Source organism: Somniosus microcephalus, chromosome 33 (assembly GCF_052327205.1).
Source record: "Somniosus microcephalus isolate GS21.2 chromosome 33, FLI_Smic_1.0, whole genome shotgun sequence".
Classification (NCBI taxonomy): Eukaryota; Metazoa; Chordata; class Chondrichthyes; order Squaliformes; family Somniosidae; genus Somniosus; species Somniosus microcephalus.
The window spans coordinates 13,144,908-13,168,221 of NC_141019.1; the positions used below are offsets into that span (position 1 = coordinate 13,144,908).

At 45.1% G+C, this 23,314-nt stretch overlaps 1 protein-coding gene across 2 annotated transcripts in view; it reads left to right on the plus strand.

Annotated features, from left to right (window-relative positions):
• The window catches only part of LOC147096967 (sterol O-acyltransferase 2-like), a 243,951-nt gene that overhangs the window by 210,998 nt on the left and 9,639 nt on the right, over positions 1-23,314 (plus strand). For both annotated transcript variants that reach the window (XM_085972667.1, XM_085972665.1), the window contains 3 exons: positions 11,903-12,001; positions 13,502-13,637; positions 20,218-20,363. In XM_085972667.1, coding sequence (XP_085828793.1) covers positions 11,903-12,001; positions 13,502-13,637; positions 20,218-20,363 — 381 coding nt within the window. The remainder of the gene's footprint in view (positions 1-11,902; positions 12,002-13,501; positions 13,638-20,217; positions 20,364-23,314) is intronic.

A 23,314-nucleotide genomic window follows, 5' to 3' on the forward strand; every position in this document is an offset into this window, starting at 1 on the left:
CTATTTCTGTTTTAAATGTATGTAATGATGTAGCTTCTACAGCTTTTTGGGGCAGCATATTCCATGGACCTACCACCCTCTGAGTGAAGTAGTTCCTCCTCATCTCAGTTTTGAAAGAGCAGCCCCTTATTCTAAGACTATGCCCCCTAGTTCTAGTTTCACCCATCATCAGGAACATCCTCCCCGCATCCACCCGATCCAACCCCTTCACAATCTTAGAACCCCTTCACAATCAAAGATAGCCACAGAGACATCAAAGGACCCTGTTCTGAGAAAAGTGATGAGAAATCTTTAAGAGGGTTGGAAGAAAGGGTCATGTAAACAATATCATCACATTCAGTCTGAGCTTTCTGTGGTCAATGGACTACTGCTTAAGTGTGACAGGATCGTAGTGCCCATCTCTATGCGATGAGAAATGCTTAACAGGATACATGAAGGGCACCTGGGTGTGGAAAAGTCAAAAAGGAGAGCACGTGAGGCACTCTACTGGCCAAACATGAACTCTGATATTGACCAGATGATCAGCGAGTGTGCTACATGTCAGGAGTATCACTACAAGCAAACAAAAGAGCCCCTCATTACCACAGAGCTCCCATCACAACCTTGGGAAAAGGTAGGAACTGATATTTTTCACTACAAAGGAAAAGACGATTTGTTAGTTATTGATTATTACTCTAATTATCCTGAGATTGCTCTCCTACCCAGCACCACGTCAAGAGCTGTGATAACTCACCTGAAGTCAATCTTTTCCAGGCAGGGCATCCCTCTAACTCTGGTCTCTGATAATGGCGCTCCCTATGCCAGTCATGAGTTTCAGTCATTTGCTACAGAGTATGAGTTTAAGCATGTAACCTCCAGCCCGCTCTACCCTCAAGCCAATGGAAAAGCGGAGAAGGGGGTACAGATTGTGAAAAGACTATTAAAGAAAGCAGCACACAGCAACACTGACCCATATCTGGCCATGATGTCGTACAGGGCGGCCCCGCTGGAAAGTGGCAAGTCTCCAGCTGAGCTCTTACTGGGTCGCAAAATCCGTACTCGACTTCCCAGGCATGTCACACCTGATCACAGAGATGAGGTATGGGCAGACAAGGCCCGGAAACTTCAGCGGAAACAAAAAACGCTCCATGACTGCACAGCCACTGCATTAGTGCCTCTACAGGAGAAGGATGTAGTTCGCATTGAAGGGCCTGGGTCATGGAATCAAAGAGCCACCATTCTACAACAGGTCGCCCCCAGGTCATACAGTGTCATGACAGAAAATGGCAATGTGTATCGCAGAAACAGGAGGCACCTACTGAAAACCACCGAGACCTATCAGCCGCAGGAGGACAGAGAGGATGAGCTGATGATGGAAATCCGACAGAGTGACGAGGAGACGAGGGCAATGCCACAAAGTGATGAAGTACACAGGGGTGACGAGACAAGGGATCCGTGTGGTACAGACATGAACTTAATGGACACAACTGGGTTGGCCCAGCAAATACCCGCTCAGCTACGCAGGTCACAGCGCACCAGAAAGCCTGTCGTTAGACTCAACCTGTAGACAAGGGAAAGACTGTAAACAGCTAATGGACTTCTGGGTGTGGGTAGTGTTTATATGTACCGGCAGTTATTGCAAGGTATAGTTACACTGACAGTTTTTACATGTTGTTAATAGTAATTAATAGTAGTTATACTGACTGTTTTTAGATGTTGTTAATATGTGTTCTATGTGTTATGTTATGGTGTTTACTGTTTATGTTGTGGCGTACCGATCACAGAAAGGACACAATCCGCTTTTCGGTCCGTAGACTATAAATCAGGCGTCATGCCTTTAAGAAGGATCACACCTTTAAGAAACTTGATCTGCAACATAGTTAAGCCCAGAGCGGGGGAGGGGCAGTCGAAGCTGTGGACTGATTAAAGACAGTCGGACTTGGTGTAGTCTCTGACGCCATTTTTGTGTTCAACATGTGGTCTCAACAATTAAACCTTTTCTGTTGAGCCTCTCCGAGTTCAGTATATTTTGTTAGGAGTACGTAGACTCCTACAATGTCATCGTTGAGGGGGAAAGATGTACAGATAACGGTAGCTGTAGTAAAGACAGCTGCTTGACGGTAGCTGTAGTAAAGACAGCTGCTTGATGGCAGTCGGATAAATAGGAAGCCATCTTGGCCATGCGGCAGTACTACACGACCTGGCACTGACTCAAGACCTAATAAAGAGTACTCAACGATATCTACTCGTAAGCCTCTTAATACTAAGATATAAGATAATATTACACCCCTCTCCACCTGCTGTAGTGATCCCAGGGCTGTTGCAACGGTCTGCAACTGCCTGAAGGTCATTAGGGTGTGAATGAGCAAATCATAGAATCTTACAGCACAGGAGGCCATTCGGACCATGGTGCCTGTGCCGGCTCTTTGAAAGAGCTCTCCAATTTAGTCGCACACGCCAGCTTTTTCCCCATGACCCTGCAAATTGGTCCTCTTCAAATACATGTCCAATTGCCTTTTGAAAGTTCCTCTGGAATCTGATTGCACCAACCTTTCAGGCAGTGCATTCCAGATCTTAACAAGTCTCTGTGAAATAATTGCACCTCTTTTCTATCTATTTTAATCCTGTGCAATATCTGTGCAATATCTCTACTCCCTCCTCTACTGTGACATTAAATTTGTCCTCTTTTGTGACGACAGATGCAAAGTCCTCACAAAAGGGACCAAGTGTAATGTAGCCAAGTTTGCGGATGATACAAAGATGGGTGGGAAAGCAAGTTGTGCAGAGGACTCAAAGAATCTGCAAAGGGATATAGACAGGCTAAGTGAGTGGGCAAACATTTGGCAGATGGAGTATAATGTGGGAAAGTGCAAGGTTATACACTTTGGCAGGAAAAATAAAAAATAAAAAAGCAAATTATTAATTAAATGGAGAGAGATTACAAAATGCTCAGAGGGACCTGGGGGTCCTAGTACATGAAACACAAAAAGTTAGCATGCAGGTCCAGCAAGTAATCAAAAAGGCAAATGGAATGTTGGCCTTTATTTCAAGGGGGTTGGAGTATAAAAGCAGGGAAGTCCTGCTACAACTGTACAGGGTATTGGTGAGACCACACCTTGAGTACTGCGTACAGTTTTGGTCTTCTTATTTAAGGAAGGATATACTTGCATTGGAAGCAGTTCAGAGACGATTCACACGGTTAATTCCTGAGATGAAAGGGTTGACTTATGAAGAAAGGTTGAGCAGGTTGGGCCTACTATACTCATTGGAATTTGGAAGAATGAGAGGTGATCTTATCGAAACATATAAGATACTGAGGAGGCTTGACAAGGTAGATGCGGAGAGGATGTTTTCCCTCGTGGGGAAATCTAGAACACGGGGATGCAGTTTTAGAATAAAGGGTCACCCTTTTAGAACTGAGATGAGGAGGAATTTCTTCTCTCAGAGGGTCGTAAATTTGTGGAATTCTCTGCCCCAGAGAGCTGTGGAGGCTGGGTCATTAAATACATTTAAGGTGGAGATAGACAGATTTTTGCAAGATAAGGGAGTGAAGGGTTATGGGGAGCGGGCTGGGAAGTGGCTTTGAGCCCAAGATCAGCCATGATCTTATTGAATGGTGGAGCAGGCTCGAGGGGCCAAGTGGTCTATTCCTGCTCCTATTTCTTATGTTCTTATTCAATACCTCAGCCATGCCCTCTGCCTCCTCAGGAAGATTTCCTTCTTTGTCCCTAATTGGCCCCCACCATTCCTTTAACTATCCTTTTACTTTTTATATGTTTATAAAATATTTTTGGGTTCCCCTTTATGTTACCCACTAATCTTTCTTCCAGCTTACTGTCAGCAAAACTGAAGCCATTGTTTTCAGCTCCCAGCCTTACCTGTGATCACAGAATCACAGAATCACAGAAACCCCACAGTGCAGATAGAGGCCATTTCGGCCCATCGAGCCTGCACCGACACATATCCCACCCGATCCCCGTAACCCCTACACCAACACATATCCCACCCTATCCCTGTAACCCCACGTATTTAATCCCCCTAACACTAAGGGTCAATTTATCATAGCCAATCAACCTAACCCGCACATCTTTGGACTGTGGGAGGAAACCGGAGCACCCGGAGAAAACCCACGCAAACACGGGGAGAATGTGCAAACTCCACACAGACAGTCGCCCGAGGCCGGATTCGAACCCGGGTCCCTGGCGCTGTGAGGCAACAGTGCTAACCACTTGAATCCCGGTTAAGTCCAGAAATGTGGAATCGCGATGTACTTTTGAACGTCCTTCTCTACATCTGTTCCATTGCCAAGACCATTTTCTTCTGCCTTTGCAACATTGCCCCACCTTCACCCTTCCTGTGCCCGTCACTGAAATGCCAATCTAGATTAGGGCTCGACTTCACCAACACCCTCCTTGTTGGCATCCACCCTCTACAACTTATTCAGAATGCCACAGCTTAAACAGCATCATGTTCTCCCATCATCCCTGTCGTTGCCAGGCTCCACTGGCTCCCCATGGTCATATGAATTAATTTTAAGATACTTGTCCTCCAATTCAAATCCGCCTATAATCTCGTCTCAACCTACTCGAGCACAATCCAGCATACACCTTGTGCTTCTCTGACACTGATCTTCTCCATGCTCCCCACTCCTGCTGCATTGTTGGCAGCAGCTCTTCCATTTATCACACCAGCACCCTTTGGAACTCCCTCCCTTAATCCCTTGCTCCCTCTTCCCTAGAAACCCATGGACAGTAATTCTGCTGCATCTCCTCACTCCTACCCTCTCTGTCCACCTTCCTCTGTGTAGCTGAGGTGAGCTGCCAAATGGAAGTTGTTGTTACAAACAACAACAACAACTTGCATTTATATAGCGCCTTTAACGTAGTAAGACGGCCCAAGGTGCTTCACAGGAGCGTTATCAAACAAAATGTGACACCGAGCCACATAAGGAGATATTAGGACAGATGACGAGGTAGGTTTTAAGGAGCGTCTTAAAGGAGGAAAGGGAGGTAGAGAGGCGGAGAGGTTTAGGCAGGGCATTCCAGAGCTTAGAGCCTTGGCAACAGAAGGCACGGCCACCAATGGTTGAGCGATTATAATCAGGGATGCTCAAGAGGGCAGAATTAGAGGAGCACAGATATCTATAATAATAATTCAACTTTATTGTCATTGCACAAGTACATGAACAATGAAATGTGATCTTGCAAGCTCCCATGAGTCCAGTACAAATAACATTAACATTAAACGTAAATAGCACCGTCCTGGGAGAAGCAAAGCCGCTGCGTCTGTGCGCGCCGCCATTCCATTTCCACCATTCCTCCTGTCCGACAATCTTCAGCCCAACACCCAGGCCTGCTCACCAGCCGCCCCTCCTGGGGCTCCTTCCGTGACCTTCTGCACCTGGTCTTCCCTGATGGTCACTCCTCCAGGTACTAACCAGGCCTGGCTCTACTTAGCTTCCAAGCCTTGCCAGTGAGGGGCAGGGCTGTGGGGCTGGAGGAGATTACAGAGATAGGGAGGGGCGAGGTTATGGAGGGATTTGCAAACAAGGATGAGAAGTTTGAAATCAAGGTGTTGCTTAACCGGGAGCCAATGTAGGTCAGCGAGCACAGGGGTGATGGGTGAACGGGACTTGGTGCGAGTTAGGACACAGGCAGCCGAGTTTTGGATCACCTTAAATTTACATAGGGTAGAATGTGGGAGGCCAGCCAGGAGTGCGTTGGAATAGTCAAGTCTAGAGGTAACAAAGGCATGGATGAGGGTTTCAGCAGCGGATGAGCTGAGGCAGGGGCAGAGACGGGCGATGTTACGGAGGTGGAAATAGGCGGTTTCAGTTATGCTGTGAATATGTGATCGGAAGCTCATTTCAGGGTCAAATATGACACCAAGGTTGCGAACAGTGTGGTTCAGCCTCAGACAGTTGCCAGGGACAGGGATGGAGTCAGTGGCTAGGGAACAGAGTTTGTGGCGGGGACTGAAAACATTGGCTTCGGTCTTCCCAATATTTAATTGGAGAAAATTTCTGCTCATCCAGAATTGGATGTCAGACAAGCAGTCTGACTTTTTAGAGACCGTGGAGGGGTCGAGAGAAGTGGTGGTGAGGTAGAGCTGGGTGTTGTCAGCGTACGCTGTGTTTTCGGATGATGTCGCCGTGGGGCAGCATGTAGATGAGAAATAGGAGGGGACAAGGATAGATCCTTGGGGGACACTAGAGCTAACGGTGCGGGAGCGGGAAGAGAAGCCATTGCAGGTGATTCTCTGGCTACAATTAGATAGATCAGAATGGAACCAGGTGAGTGCAGTCCCACCCAGTTGGACGACGGTGGAGAGGCGTTGGAGAAGGATGGAGTAGTCAACCATGTCAAAGGCTGCAGACAAGTTGAGAAGGACGAGCAGGGATAGTTTACCTTTGTCACAGTCACAAAGGATGTAATTTTAGACTTTGATGAGAGCCGTTTTGGTACTGTGGCAAGGGCGGAAACCTGATTGGAGGGATTCAAACATGGAATTGCGGGAACGATGGGCACGGATTTGGGAGGCGGCAACACGTTCAAGGATTTTGGAGAGGAAAGGGAGGTTGAAGATGGGGCGGCAGTTTGCGAGGACAGAGGGGTCAAGGGTTGTTTTTTTGAGGAGAGGGGTGATGATGACAGATTTGAGGGAGAGGGGGACAGTGCCTGAGGAGAGAGAACTGTTAACAATGGCCGGCTAACATGGGAACCAGAAAAGGAAGTTGGGTGGTCAGCAGTTTGGTGGGAATAGGGTCGAGGGAGCAGGAAGTGGGTCTCATGGACAAGATGAGCGCGGAGAGGTCATGAGAGGAGATCGGAGAGAAACTGGAGAAAGATGCGAGTTCAGGGCTCGGGCAGGGGGGGACCTTAGAGGAAGTTTGGCCCAGTGGGCTAGGGGAAGGAAGGGAAGTGGCAGAGGCTGCTGAACGGATGGTCTCAATCTTAGAGACAAAGTCCATGAGCTCCTCGCACTTGTTGTCGGAGGTGAGGGTGAAGGAGACTGGGGAGAGGGGCTTAAGAAGACGGTCAGCAGTAGAGAATAGTAGCATTGCATTCCAGAATTGTAATGATCAGTAACATGTCATTCTAGAATGGTACACTAGGTGGAGCTGTAGAGCTGTATGTTGCTGTATGTTTAGCTGTATGTATATAAGAGTGGACTACCCATGATGCACTAGGCTACCCACAAGGCAGTAGTCAAGATGGATGCTGTATAGTAGAGAACATGGCTGAATAAATGACTAAGCTCGAAGCTAGCTGTTCATAATGAAAACAACTAGTTATTAATGAACATAACATGGTACCAGGATTGGTAAAATCTGCTGAATATTGTGAAACATGACATGGAGACTTTGAAGCCACCGGCGGGTTTGAAACTCACGGGGAATGTCGACTGCAATTGGCGGACTTTCAAACAACAATTCGAACTCTACATTGCTGCCATCGGGTTCGGTACGAAGCCAGGTGCAAGGAAGATAGCGTTACTGCTCATGATTGCAGGCCCACAGGCGATAGAGGTATTTAATACATTTATATTTGATCAAGAGGAGAACAGAGAAAAATTGGAAGATGTGCTAAAGAAGTTTGATACACATTGTTCTCCCAAAAAGAATGAAACCTATGAGAGGTACGTGTTCCGTTCACAGACACAGCAGCAAAATGAGACTTTTGATAGCTTTGTGACTGATCTAAAACTGAAAGCACAGACATGTAATTTCTCTGAGCTGAAATCGTCCATGATTCATGACCAGATCGTGTTTGGTATTCATGATAAAAAGGTCAGGGAACGTCTGTTGAGAGAAACCGAACTAACATTGGAAAATGCTGTGAATATATGCCAAGCCAGTGAGCTAGCTCGACAGCACGCGAAGACTTTCAGTGAAATCAATAATGATGCGATTGTAGTGAGTGACTGTGCTGCCGTCGGTGCTGTGTCCTACAAAGGGAAGAAACGTGGGCAGAACAGAAATGCAAAGCAATCGGAGGATGGAATTTTTAATTGTAAACGCTGTGGTTACAAACACCAGTTAAAACAATGCCCAGCGTTTAGAAAAATGTGCACAAAATGTTATGGAAAGAATCACTTTGCCAAACAATGCTTTTCAAAAGTAAAAACAAAGAAAGGGCAACAAGTCAATATAATTGAGGACACTGATTTAAGTGAGACATTTTTTGTACAAATGGTGTCATGTGACAATATCAAAAAGGATACAGAAAATGTGCAGCCCTCAGGAATGGACAATGCTGAACATAAAATTAATGCAGTAAAAGAGGACAAATGGATGATGCCACTGCAGGTAAATGGAGCATTCGTTACATTGAAACTAGACACTGGGGCAAAAGCAAACTTAATCAGTATGAGTGACATTAAAAATATGAAAGAAAAGCCCAAAATACAGAAAAAGTCAGCACTACTGAAGAACTATAATGGACAGAAAATAGATAGCTTAGGTGTATGCAGACTTAAAGTGACAGTCAAAGACAAAGTGCATCATCTCATGTTTTCTGTTGTGGCTGAAGGACTTGATTCACTATTAGGTGACAAAGCTTGTGAGGACTTAGAACTGGTCAAGAGAGTCTACCGTATAAACTGTGCCATAAGCAGACCAGATGAATCAGTGGATTCTGTAGTGAGTAATTTCCAGGATATGTTCAAAGGATTTGGAGTTCTACCATTCACTTACAAGATCCAGCTAAAGGAGGATGCTCAGCCAGTGGTACATGCTCCACGGAGAGTTCCAGCACCCCTGCGTGACCGGCTCAAGAATGAACTGCACAAAATGACCATACTAGGAGTCATCAGGAAAGTCGAAGAGCCAACAGACTGGGTTAACTCCATGGTATGTGTGAAGAAAAAGAACAATGATCTAAGGATATGCATGGATCCAAAGGACTTAAATGCAAACATAAAACGTGAACACTACCAGATTCCCAAGCGAGAAGAAATCACCAGTGAAATGTCAGGTGCCAGATACTTCACAAAGCTCGATGCCTCACAAGGATTTTGGCAACTAAAACTGGATGAAGAAAACACCAAATACTGTACCTTCAACACACCATTTGGCAGGTATTGTTTCCTCAGAGTGCCTTTTGGGATAATATCTGCATCTGAAATCTTTCATAGAGCGATGGAACACATAATTGAAGGTCTGGAAGGAGTTCGGGTCTATGTTGATGACATCATCATCTGGGGCTCCACACTGAAAGAACACAATGAGAGACTGACTAAAGTGCTACAGAGCATACGCCAGAATGGACTGAAGCTCAACAAAGCCAAGTGTCAGTTTGGCATCCAGGAAGTCACTTTCCTAGGAGATAATCTATCTGGTAAAGGAATAGAGCCAGATATGGAAAAAGTAAACGCCATACTCAACATGCCCCGACCCACTGACAAAAAAGGAGTGCTACGCATCATGGGGATGATAAACTTCATTGGAAAGTTCATTCCTAACTTGTCAGCCAAGACAGCCTGTCTGCGAGATCTGCTACATAAAACAAATGAGTTCGCATGGACAGAAAGACATGAACAAGAGTGGATGAACCTCAAAACAGTGCTGACAACCACACCTGTACTCACCTTCTTTGACCCAACAAAGAGAATCAAAGTGTCAACGGATGCATCAAAAGATGGCCTAGGCGCGGTCTTGCTACAAGCAGAGGGTGAAGATTGGAAGCCTGTTGCCTATGCCTCCAGGTCTATGACTGATTCTGAGTGTCGATACGCCCAGATTGAAAAGGAATGTCTAGGCTTGGTAGTTGGACTAGAAAAGTTCCATGGCTACATATATGGACTTCCCACCTTCACAGTTGAGACAGACCACTGCCCACTGGTTGCCATCATAAAAAAAAAATCTGAATGAGATGTCTCCAAGGATTCAACGACTCATGATGAAGCTGCAAAGATATGACTTTGAACTGATCTACACACCAGGCAAACACATAGTGTTAGCAGATGCACTATCCCGAGCACCCACAATGAGTCATGTGAGCTCTACTGAGGAAGACGTGGATGTTCATGTGAGTATGGTCACTGCTGCGCTGCCCGTGTCAGACACAAAATCAAAGCAAATAGCAGAAGAAACAGTAAAAGATACAGTGTTACAAACAGTAATAGAGAACATTCATCATGGTTAGCCAAAAGGTTCCTGTCCAAAGTACTATCACATCAGGTCAGAGTTGAGTGTCGCAAGTGGACTATTACTAAAACAGAACAGAATAGTCATTCCACAGGCTTTACGTCAAGACATGCTCAAAAGGATTCATGAGGGACACCTCGGAATTGAAAAATGCAAAAGGAGAGCAAGAGACACTGTTTATTGGCCTGGCATAAATAAGGACATTGAGAACATGATAGGCATATGTGAGACATGTCAGAAACACCAAAACAAACAAGCAAAGGAACCAATGATAGTAGCTGACTTACCAACAGCACCATGGCAAAAGGTTGGTATGGACCTCTTTCATTTGAATGGTAAAGACTATCTAATAGTGATTGACTACTATTCTAACTATCCTGAGATGGTGCTGCTCTCAAGCACATCAGCAAGCAGTGTCATAATGCATGTTAAATCCATCTTCGCCAGACATAGAATTCCCAGGATTGCCGTTAGCGACAATGGTCCGTGCTTCAACTGTAAGGAGTGGCAACAGTTTGTAGCACAGTATGACTTTCAACACATCACATCCAGTCCTTTGTATGCTCAGTCGAATGGTAAGGCAGAAAAAGGCGTTCAAGTTCTCAAACAGCTACTGAAGAAAGCAACAGAAAGCAAGTCTGATCCGTATCTCGCCCTGCTGAGCTACCGAACCTCACCTTTAGACCTTCTTCACCTGCTGAACTCCTAATGGGTCGCAAGTTGCGCACCACGCTACCCTGCTGTGCAAAAGAAAAGCAGAGTAAGGAACTAAGACAGAGACTTCAACTGTTAAAGCTGAAACAGAAATCATACTATGACAAGTCATCCAAAACTCTAAAACCATTGACAAGGGATGATGTTGTCAGGATTGAGGATCCAGATGCATGGAACAGGAAAGCTACAGTTCTTGAGGAAGTAAGACCAAGGTCATACACTGTTAGAACTGAGGAAGGACAGATTCTCAGGAGGAACCGCCGTTCCCTCCTGAAAACACAAGAAACCATCCAAGAGCAAATCGATGACAATGCCGCAACTGAATCTTGTCACTCACCACCAGAACAATCTAACACAAACACACATACAGGCTCTCATGCAAACACATCAGACTTACCTGTGCTGAGAAGGTCCACACGTGAAGTAAAAAAGCCTGATAGACTTAATCTTTGAGTACAAAGAAAATTATATTGAAAATGTATTGACTGTTGTGAAAATGTTTATGTTTATAGAGCACTAACAAAAGTGTTACTGATATCATCTTTATCGTTTTTCTTGAAAGTTGATTGATATTGATTTTGTTTAACCTCAAAGAAAGGGGGATGTAATGATCAGTAACATGTCATTCTAGAATGGTACACTAGGTGGAGCTGTAGAGCTGTATATTGTTGTATGCTTAGCTGTATGTATATAAGAGTGGACTACCCACGATGCACTCGGCTACCCACAAGGCAGTAGTCAAGATGGATGCTGTATAGTAGAGAACATGGCTGAATAAATGACTAAGCTCTAAGCTAGCTGTTCATAATGAAAACAACTAGTTATTAATGAACATAACAAGAATGATTCTGGAATAGTGAGCAATTTTGGCAGACGCGAGCAGGACCCAATAATGCTTTGTGTGGTCCAGCACATCTGGCAGTGAATGGCTAAACCAGTTGTCCGCCAATTAGATCTAATCTCTGAGATGATTTTAGGAAGTTCCACTCTGACAGGGAGGTGGTCACGCCTCCTCCTCAAATGGTTACCCTGGTGATTTATTCTCCTCTTTCTTATTTCCAGGACTGGTGGAATTCCACCTCCTTCGCTAACTACTACAGGACCTGGAATGTGGTGGTTCATGACTGGCTTTACTACTACGCATACAGTGACTTCCTACGGGTAAGAACCACACCCAAGTACAGCCTGCTGCACCCACGAGTAAGAGAGAGCCAGAAAGAGCCCATAAACCCTAATACACTGTAATACAGAGCTGCTGCTGCCCACCCACATTCACACCCACACACCCAGATTCACACATACACACACCCAGATTCACACACACACACAGATTCACACACACACACCCACATTCACACACACGCACACACACACACACACCCAGATTCACACCCACACACCCAGATTCACACCCACACACAGATTCACACACACACACCCACATTCACACACACACACACACACCCAGATTCACACACACATACCCAGATTCACACCCAGATTCACACATACACACACCCAGATTCACACACACACACCCACACCCAGATTCACAAACACACACCCACATTCACACACACACCCACATTCACACACACACCCACATTCACACACACACACAGATTCACACACCCACATTCACACACACACCCACATTCACACACACACCCACATTCACACCCACACCCACATTCACACACACACACAGATTCACACACCCACATTCACACACACACCCAGATTCACACACATCCAGAGTTACGCACACATCCGGATTTACACACACACCCAGATTCACACACATCCGGATTCACACACATCCTGATTCACACACATCCGGATTTACAAGAAAAAGAAATACTTGCATTTCTATAGCACCTTTCACGACCATCGGACGTCCCAAAGTGCTTCGCAGCAAATGAAGTACTTTTTGAAGTGTAGCCACTGTTGTAATGTCAGAAACGCTGCAGCCAATTTGCACACAGCAAGCTCCCACATACAGCAATGTGATAATGACCAGATAATGTGTGATTTTAGTGATGTTGATTGAGGGATAAATATTGGCCAGGACACCGGGGAGAACGCCCCTGCTCTTCTTCAAAATAGTGCCATGGGATCTTTTATGTCCACCAGAGAGAGCAGGCGGGGCCTCGGTTTAACGTCTCATCCAAAAGACGGCACCTCCGACAGTGCAGCACTCCCTCAGCACTCCACTGGAGTGTCAGCCTAGATTTTTGTGCTCAAGTCCCTAGAGTGAGAATTGAACCCACAACCTTCTGACTCAGAGGGGAGAGTGCTACCCACTGAGCCATGGCTGACATTTTACACACATCCAGATTTACAAACACATCCGGATTTACACACATTTCCAAAGTTACACGCTCATCCAGATACACAATCACATCCAGTCTCACACACATCCAGTCTCACACACATCCAGATTTACAGCCATCCTGACTGAGATCTGTTAAGTCAGGACCGACCAGCGATTGAACCTGGGACCTTCCAGGTCCATGTGACTCAGTACCACACTGGCGGAGCATTTATCCACTGGTGCAGTAATGTGGCATTTCTAAACCGAGTATGTGCATGTAGTTCAGAACATTAACAAATATCAGTGAGGAATGTGTAATTCATTCTGTTGCTCCTCTCTTGTTTCAGATATTGGGCAGGAGGTTTCGAGTTGCTGCGATGCTCTCAGTCTTCATCCTGTCTGCAGTGGCCCATGAGTATGTCCTGACACTGTGCCTGGGTTATTTCTATCCAGTTATGTTCTGCCTCTTTGCCATCTTTGGAGGTAGGTGATACACATGGGCTTGCGAAGGTTACAGGAGGGAGCAATAGTGCCAGCTACCAAAATGGATCATGCCCACTGATTGTGCCAAATCCATGCCATGCAGTCTCCTTAGGGCCATGCTCAGTGTGCCAGGAAAACGTGGTAAGCGTGGGGAGTAACCTGGATTAGACATCACTGTGTGATACATCACTGGTGGCTTCATGGGTAACTACACTGCCCAGTGTGATACTGAACCATGCAGTTCAGAAGGTCCCAGATTCCATCCCGGGTCTGTATCTTGTTAGCTGATTCCAGCAGTCAGAGGTGCTATAAGTATCCTCAGTGCCCCGGGATAGGGAGGAGGAAAATCAGCCAGGGTTTCCTCCTCCTTATCCGTATCCGGTGACCCTTGCTGGAAAGTACGCACTTGTGTGGACATCAGCAGATGGTAGGTCAGATCAGACTGTGGAGTCCCCTTGGTTGAATAGCCCTCTAATAGACGCTGTCTGTGCTCACATGTGAAGATTGGGCTGAGGCACACAGTAAGAGTCTGTGCCTTCAGGAGAGGAGGGGAGAAGCTGGGGTTGGGGGGGGCGGGGTAGCCCTGATAATAAAGGATGACATAAGGTCAGTAGAGAGAAAGGATCTCGGCTCGGAAGATCAGGAAGTAGAATCAATATGGGTGGAGATAAGGAATAACAAGGGGCAGAAAACACTGGTGGGAGTAGTTTATAGGCCCCCTAACAGTAGCTATACCATTGGACAGAATATTAATCGAGAAATAGTAGGAGCTTGTAAAAAAGGTAATGCAATAATTGTGGGGGACTTTAATCTTCATATAGATTGGGCAAATCAAATTGGCAAAGGTAGTCTGGAGGATAAGTTCATTGAATGTATTCGAGACAGTTTCCTCGAAAACTACATTGTGGAACCAACCAGGGTAGAGGCTATTTTAGATCTTGTATTGTGTAATGAGACAGGGTTAATTAGTAATCCCATAGTAAAGGATTCTCTGGGGAAGAGTGATCATAATATGACAGAATTTTACATTGAGTTTGAGTGAAATACTTGAATCCGAAACTAGAGTCTTAAACGTAATTACTAATTATAGAGGTATGAGGGGCAAGTTGGCTAAGGTAGATTGGGAAATTGGATTAAAAGGTATGACTGTAGATAAGCAGTGGCAAACATTTAAAGAAATATTCCAAAATTCTCAACGAATATACATTCCATTGAGAAATAAAAAATCCATGGGAAAAGTGATCCATCCGTGGTGAACTAAAGAAGTTAAGGATAGTATTAGATCAAAAGAAGAAACTTATAATGTTGTGAAGAATAGTAGTAAGCCTAAGGATTGGGAGAGCTTTAGAAACCAGCAAAGGATGACCAAAAAATTGATTAAAAGGGAGAAAATAGAATGACAGTAAACTAGTAAGAAATATAAAAACAGATTGTAAGAACCTCTACAAGCATGTAAAAAGGAAATAGCAAAAGTAAGCATTGGTCCCTTTTAGGCTGAGACAGGAGAAATTATATTGGGGAACAAGGAAATGGCAAAGGCTTTAAACAAATACTTTGTATCTGTCTTCACAGTAGAAGACACAAAAAGTCTACCAAAAATAGTGGGGAACCCAGGGGCTATTGAGAGTGAGGAACTTAAAGTAATTAAGATCAGTAGAGAAAAAGTACTAGAGAAACTAATGGGACTAAAAGCCAACAAATCCCCTGGACCTGATGGCCTACATCTTAGGGTTCTAAAAGAGGTGGCAGCAGAGATAATGGATGCATTGGTTGTGATCTTCCAAAATTCCCTAGGGGTAAAAATTGGGTAGCACCCCAAAAATGTTAGCGCCCCCACGGCCGATTTTCCCAGGTAGCGCCCCGAGAGGGAGGAGGGGCGCTACTGGAAGCACCCCACATCCCTCTTGGGGAGCTAGGAGCCAATATCGCAGCACTGCACTGCGGCACGTCGCGCCGCGGTACTGCAGGCCTTCCTCCCCTTATTAAATGCTTTTACCAGGCGCAATAATTGTAAGGGTTTTCTGCAGGCGGAGGGTCTCTAAAAACCAGAACTATCCGCCCGCAGAGGCCCTTCTCCAGGGCAGCCAGAGGATAAGAACATAAGAACAAAAGAAATAGGAGCAGGAGTAGGCCAATCGGCCCCTCGAGCCTGCTCCGCCATTCAATAAGATCATGGCTGATCTGATCCTAACTGCCAATCCACTATCACAGAACCATCTCCTGAATCTAACAGAATTAGACACACGAAATAGGAGCAGGATCAGGCTACACGGCCCCTGGGCCCGCTCCGCTACCCACAGGGCCATGACCGGTCCGAACCTAGACTCATGTCCAAATTCCTGCCCGCTCCCCGTAACCCTTAATTCCCTTTACTTCTAGGAAACTGTCTATTTCTGTTTTAAATTTATGTAATGATGTAGCTTCTACAGCTTTTTGGGGCAGCATATTCCATGGACCTACCACCCTCTGAGTGAAGTAGTTCCTCCTCATCTCAGTTTTGAAAGAGCAGCCCCTTATTCTAAGACTATGCCCCCTAGTTCTAGTTTCACCCATCATCGGGAACATCTTCCCCGCATCCACCCGATCCAACCCCTTCACAATCTTATATGTTTCAATAAGATCGCCTCTCATTCTTCTGAACTCCAATGAGTAGAGTCCCAATCTACTCAACCTCTCCTCATATGTCCATTCTTGACAGATCGGAAATGCCAGTTTTCAGCACATGCGCTATGCATGCCTGAAACCGACATTTCTGATGTCCCTACAGGTGGGTACACAGCGCGTATCCACCCGTAGGGATCAGAATATCTGGGCCATTAGAGTTTTTGGGGAATGTAACTAGCGGGGTAGATAAAGGCGAACCAGTGAATGTAGTATATTTGGATTTGCAAAAGGCATTCAATAAGGTGCCACATAAAAGGTTGCTACACAAGATAAGGGCTCATGGGGTTGGAGGTAATATATGAGATGTATCCCAGGTTGCTGTGTGAGGCAAGGGAGGAGATTGCAGGGGCTCTGACACAAATTTTCAGAACCTCTCTGGCCACAGGGGAGGTGCCAGAGGACTGGAGGACAGCTAACATAGTACCATTGTTCAAGAAGGGTAGTAGGGATAAACCAGGGAATTACAGGCCAGTGAGCCTAACATCAGTGGTAGGGAAATTATTCAAAAAAATTCTGAGGGACAGAATTAGTCTCCACTTGGAGAGGCAAGGATTAATCAAGGATAGTCAGCATGGCTTTGTCAGGGGGAGATCATGTCTAACCAATTTGATTGAATTTTTTGAGGGGGTGACTAGGTGTGTGGATGAGGATAGTGCAGTTGATGTAGTCTACATGGACTTCAGTAAGGCTTTTGACAAAGTCCCGCATAGGAGACTGGTCAAGAAGGTAAGAGCCCATGGGATCCAGGGCAATTTGGCACATTGGATACAAAATTGGCTTAGTGGCAGGAGGCAGAGGGTGATGGTCAAAGGTTGTTTTTGTGACTGAAAGCCTGTGTCCAGTGGTGTACCGCAGGGATCGGAGCTGGGTCCCTTGCTGTTTGTAGTGTACATTAATGATTTTGATATGAATGTAGGAGGTATGATCAGTAAGTTCGCAGATGACATGAAAATGGGTGGAGTGGTAAATAGCGAGGAGGGAAGCCTCAGGCTACAGGACGATATAGACGGGTTGGTCAGGTGGGCAGGACAATGGCAAATGGAATTTAACCCTGAAAAGTGTGAGGTGATGCATTTTGGGAGGACTAACAAGGCAAGGGAATACACAATGAATGGTAGGACCCTAGGAAGTACAGAGGATCAGAGGAACCTTGGTGTGCATGTACATAAATCCCTGAAGGCAGCAGGACAGATAGATAAGGTGGTTAAGAAGGCATATGGGATACTTGCCTTCATTAGCCGAGGCATAGAGTATAAGAGCAGGGAGGTTATGATCGAGCTGTACAAAACGCTAGTTAGGCCAGAGCTGGAATACTGCGTGCAGTTCTGGTCGCCACACTATAGGAAGGATAGAAACATAGAAACATAGAAGATAGGAGCAGGAGTAGGCCATTCGGCCCTTCGAGCCTGCTCCGCCATTCAATGTGATCATGGCTGATCATCCAAACTCAGTACCCTGTCCCCGCCTTTTCCCCATATCCCTTGATCCCTTCAGCCTCAAGAAACATATCCAACTCTTTCTTGAATATATTTAATGAACTGGCCTCCACCGCCCTCTGTGGCAGAGAATTCCACAGGTTCACCACTCTCTGGGTGAAGAAATTCCTCCTCATTTCAGTCCTAAATGGCTTACCCCTTATCCTTAGACTATGACCCCTGGTTCTGGACTCCCCGGCCATCAGAAACATCCTTCCTGCATCTAGTCTGTCCAGACCTGACAGAATTTTATAGGTTTCGATGAGATCCCCTCTCAATCTTCTAAACTCCAGTGAGTATAAGCCCAATCGACACAATCTCTCCTCATACGTCATTCCTGCCATCCCAGGTATCAGCCTGGTGAATCTTCGCTGCACTCCCTCCATGGCAAGAACGTCCTTCCTCAGGTATGGTGACCAAAACTGCACACAATACTCAAGGTGCGGTCTCACCAAGGCCCTGTACAACTGTAGCAAGACATCCTTGTTCCTGTACTCGAACCCTCTTGCTACGAAGGCCAACATACCATTTGCCTTCTTAACCGCCTGCTGCACCTGCATGCTTACCTTCAGCGACTGGTGCACAAGGACACCCAGGTCTCTTTGCACTTCCCCTTCTCCCAATCTATTGCCATTCAAATAATAATCTGCCTTCCTGTTTTTGCCACCAAAGTGGATAACCTCACATTTATCCACATTATACTGCATTTGCCATGTTTCTGCCCAATCACCCAACCTGTCCAAATCGTACTGGAGTTTCCTGACATCCTCCTCGCAGCTTACCCTCCCGCCCAGCTTTGTGTCGTCTGCAAATTTGGAGATATTACATCCAATTCCCTCATCCAGATCATTAATATATATTGTGAACAGCTGGGGTCCTAGGACCGATCCTTGCGGTACCCCACTAGTCACTGCCTGCCACTCGGAAAACGACCCGTTTATTCCAACTCTTTGCTTTCTGTCCGCCAACCAGTTCTCTATCCAAGTCAATACCTTGCCCCCAATCCCATGTGCCTTAATTTTGCACGCTAATCTCTTGTGTGGGACCTTATCGAAAGCCTTCTGAAAGCCCAAATACACCACATCCACTGGTTCTCCCTTATCTATTTTACCAGTTACATCCTCAAAAAATTCCAGTAGATTAGTCAAGCATGATTTACCTTTTGTAAATCCATGTTGACTTTGTCCGATCCTGTCACTGCTTTCCAAGTGCTCTGCTATTACATCTTTTATAATAGACTCTAGCATTTTCCCCACTACCGATGTCAGGCTTACCGGTCTATAATTCCCCGTTTTTTCTCTACCACCTTTTTTGATGTGATTGCATTAGAGAGGGTGCAGAGGAGATTCACCAGGATGTTACCTGGGCTGGAGCGTTTCAGCTATGAAGAGAGACTGGACAGTTCTGGTCAGAGCCACCTTGAGCACTGTGTCCAGTTCTGGTCAGACCAACCTTGAGCACTGTGTCCAGCTCTGGTCAGACTCACCTTGAGCACTGTCTCCAATTCCGGTCAGACCCACCTTGAGCACTGTGTCCAGTTCTGGTCAGACCCACCTTGAGCACTGTGTCCAGTTCTGGTCAGACCCACCTTGAGTACGGTGTCCAGTTCTGGTCAGACCCACCTTGAGCACTGTGTCCAGTTTTGGTCAGACCCACCTTGAGCACTGTGTCCAGTTCTGGTCAGACCCACCTTGAGCACTGTGTCCAGTTCTGGTCAGACCCACCTTGAGCACTGTGTCCAGTTCTGGTCAGACCCACCTTGAGCACTGTGTCCAGTTCTGGTCAGACCCACCTTGAGCACTGTGTCCAGTTCTGGTCAGACCCACCTTGAGCACTGTGTCCAGTTCTGGTCAGACCCACCTTGAGCACTGTGTCCAGTTCTGGTCAGACCCACCTTGAGCACTGTGTCCAGTTCTGGTCGGACCCACCTTGAGCACTGTGTCCAGTTCTGGTCAGTGAGACACAAGGGAGACATTCAAGTGCTGGAGACAGTGTAGAGAGGAGCCACGAGACTGCCCCCCTCCCCCCACCCCGTGTCAGGGGTCCGAGTTAGGGCGAAAGACTGGTTATACCTGGGCTATTCAGGTAGTGTCTGAGAGATGCTCCGAGGGATATGTAAGATTTTTGAGGGAATGGAGAAGCTAAATTTGAAATGTTACTTTAAGTTAAATTGTGGGAGTAGGGAAGGGGTCGTGGGGTCAAACTAGTACAAGGTAAATTTAGGACTGATCTCTGGAGATTCTTCACACAGAGAGTGATCAATACATGGAATGGCCTCCTGGATAGAGGAGGGACGGTAAAAACCCTGCGACCATTTAAAAAACAATCGGATGACACCGGGGAGATGAATGAAGACGGACCGAATGGCCTTCCTTGGCTGTAATTGTGCTGTGTACATTGTGTATATTGCTTTAGTAGCATTAAATATCTTTTTTTTCCAGTTTTTTTCAATTTCATTTTCAATGACAACAGAACAAGTCCTGTCTGGAACGTCATGATGTGGGTTTTCCTGTACATTGGTCAGGGTATCCAGGTGTGCCTGTACTGCCAGGAATGGTATGCTCAGATACACTGTCCCCTCAGAGAGGTAAGTGTGTGCACCAGACAAGGGTACAGAGTTGGGACATACATTGACACAGATACACACACACACTGACACAAACATAGAAACACACATACATATTCATAGACACACGCACATACATAGACAGATATACACTGACGCATACATAGACACACACATATATTCACCCACACGCACGTATACACTGACACACACACACCGACTGACACACACAGATATATACACTGACACACACACATATATATAAACTGACACACACACAGATATATACACTGATAGAACTAAAAATGAGGTTTTGCTGAGCGAGTTTGAGGAGCTAGGGTCTAAATTAATAAGCAGAACCACAAGGGTAATAATCTCTGGATTACTTCCTGAGCTACGTGCAAATTGGCATAGGGTCAAGCAGATCAGAGAGTTAAATGCGAGGCTCAAAGAGTGGTGTGGAAAAAAGGGGTTTCAATTTATGGGGCACTGGCACCAGTACTGGGGAAAGAGGGAGCTGTTCCGTTGGGACGGGCTCCACTTAAACCGGGCTGGGACCAGCGTCCTGGCGACTCGAATAACTAGGGCTGTTGATAGGGCTTTAAACTAAAAAAATGAGGGGGAGGGGTCAGGTAAGGGGAAATTTATTTCGAAATCTAAAGAGAAAGGTCAAGGCAATAGAGCAGTGCAGCGATTTAGGTAAAAATAAGCAGAGTGTGACAGGAAGGGACAGAGAGCTTAATGGTAGCAGTGCAGCAGAGAATAAGGTCAAAGCAGGGAATAATGGTAAAAATTTAAATTAAAGGCTCTTTATCTGAATGCACGAAACATTCGTAACAAGATAGATGAACTAGTGGCACAAATAGAGATAAATGGGTTTGATCTAATAGCCATTACAGAGACATGGTTGCAAGGTGGCCAAGGTTGGGAACTAAATGTTCCAGGGTACTTGACGTTTCAAAAAGACAGGCAGAATGGAATAGGAGGGGGAGTAGCCCTGATAATAAAGGATGAAATAAGGGCAGTAGCGAGAAAGGATCTCGGCTCAGAAGATCAGGAAGTAGAATCAGTATGGATGGAGATAAGGAATAACAAGGGGCAGAAAACACTGGTAGGAGTAGTATATAGGCCCCCTAACAGTAGCTATACCATTGGACAGAATATTAATCAAGAAATAGTAGGAGCTTGCAACAAAGGTAATGCAATAATCTTGGGGGACTTTAATCTTCACACAGACTGGACAAATCAAATTGGCAAAGGTATTCTGGAGGACGAGTTCATGGAATGCATTCGGGACAGTTTCCTAGAACAATATGTCATGGAACCAACCAGGGAACTGGCTATTTTAGATCTTGTATTGTGTAATGAGACAGGGTTAATTAGCAATCTCATAGTAAAGGATCCTCTGGGGCAGAGTGATCATAATATGATAGAATTTCACATTAATTTTGAGAGTGACTTGCCTAAGTCTGAAACTAGAGTCTTAAACTTAAATAAAGCCAATTACAGTACATAGGTATGAGGGGCGAGTTGGCTAAGGCAGATTGGGAAAATAGATTAAAAGGTATGGCGTTAGATAAGCAGTGGCTAGCATTTAAAGAAATATTTCATAATTCTCAACAAAAATACATTCCATTGAGAAACAAAAACTCCATGGAAAAAGTGATCCAACCATGGCTAACTAAGGAAGTTAAGGATAGCATTAGATTGAAAGAAGAAGCTTATAATGTTGCAAAGAATAATAGTAAGCCTGAGGATTGGGAGAGTTTCAGAAACCAGCAAAGGTTGACCAAGAAATTGATAAAAAGGGAAAAAATAAAAAATGAAAGAAAACTAGCAAGAAATATAAAAGCAGATTGTAAGAGTTTCTACAAGTATATAAAAAGGAAAAGAGTAGCAAAAGTAAACGTTGGTCCCTCAGAGGCTGAGACAGGAAAAATTATTATGGGGAATAAGGAAATGGCAGAAACGTTAAACAAATATTTTGTATCTGTCTTCACAGTAGAAGAAACACAAAGCATACCAAAAATGGTGGGGAACCAAGGGTCTAATGAGAGTGAGGAACTTAAAGTAATTAATATAAGTAGAGAAAAAGTACTAGAGAAACTAATGGGACTAAAAGCCGACAAATCCCCTGGACCTGACGGCCTACATCCTAGAGTTCTAAAAGAGGTGGCTGAAGAGATAGTGGATACATTGGTTTTGATCTTCCAAAATTCCCTAGATTCTAGAACGGTCCCAGCGGATTGGAAGGTCGCAAATGTAACATCGCTATTCAAGAAAGGAGGGAGAGAAAAAACAGGGAACTGCAGGCCAGTTAGCCTGACATCAGTCGTCGGGAAAATGCTGGAATCCATTGTTAAGGAAATGATATCAAGTCACTTAGAAAATCATAACATGATTAGGCAGAGTCAACATGGTTTTATGAAAGGGAAATCGTGTTTGACAAATTTATTAGAGTTTTTTGAGGATGTAACTAGCAGGGTAGATAAAGGGGAACCAGTGGATGTAGTATATTTGGATTTCCAAAAGGCATTCGATAAGGTGCCACATAAAAGGTTGTTACACAAGATTAGGGCTCATGGGGTTGGGGGTAATATAGTAACATGGATAGAGGATTGGTTAACGGACAGAAAACAGAGAGTAGGAATAAACGGATCTTTTTCAGTTTGCTGATGATACAAAGCTAGGTGGGACAATAAACTGTGAGGAGAACACAAAGCATCTGAAAAGGGATATAGATAGACTAAGTGAGTGGGCAGTAAGGTGGCAGATGGAGTATAATGTAGGAAAATGTGAGGTTATTCACTTTGGTAGGAAGAATAGAAAAACAGAATATTTTTTAAATGGTGAGAAACTTTCAAATGTTTGTGTTCAGAGAGATTTGGGTGTCCTTGTGCAAGAAACACAGAAAGCTAGCATGCAGGTACAGCAAGCAATAAGGAAGGTAAATGACATGTTGGCCTTTATTG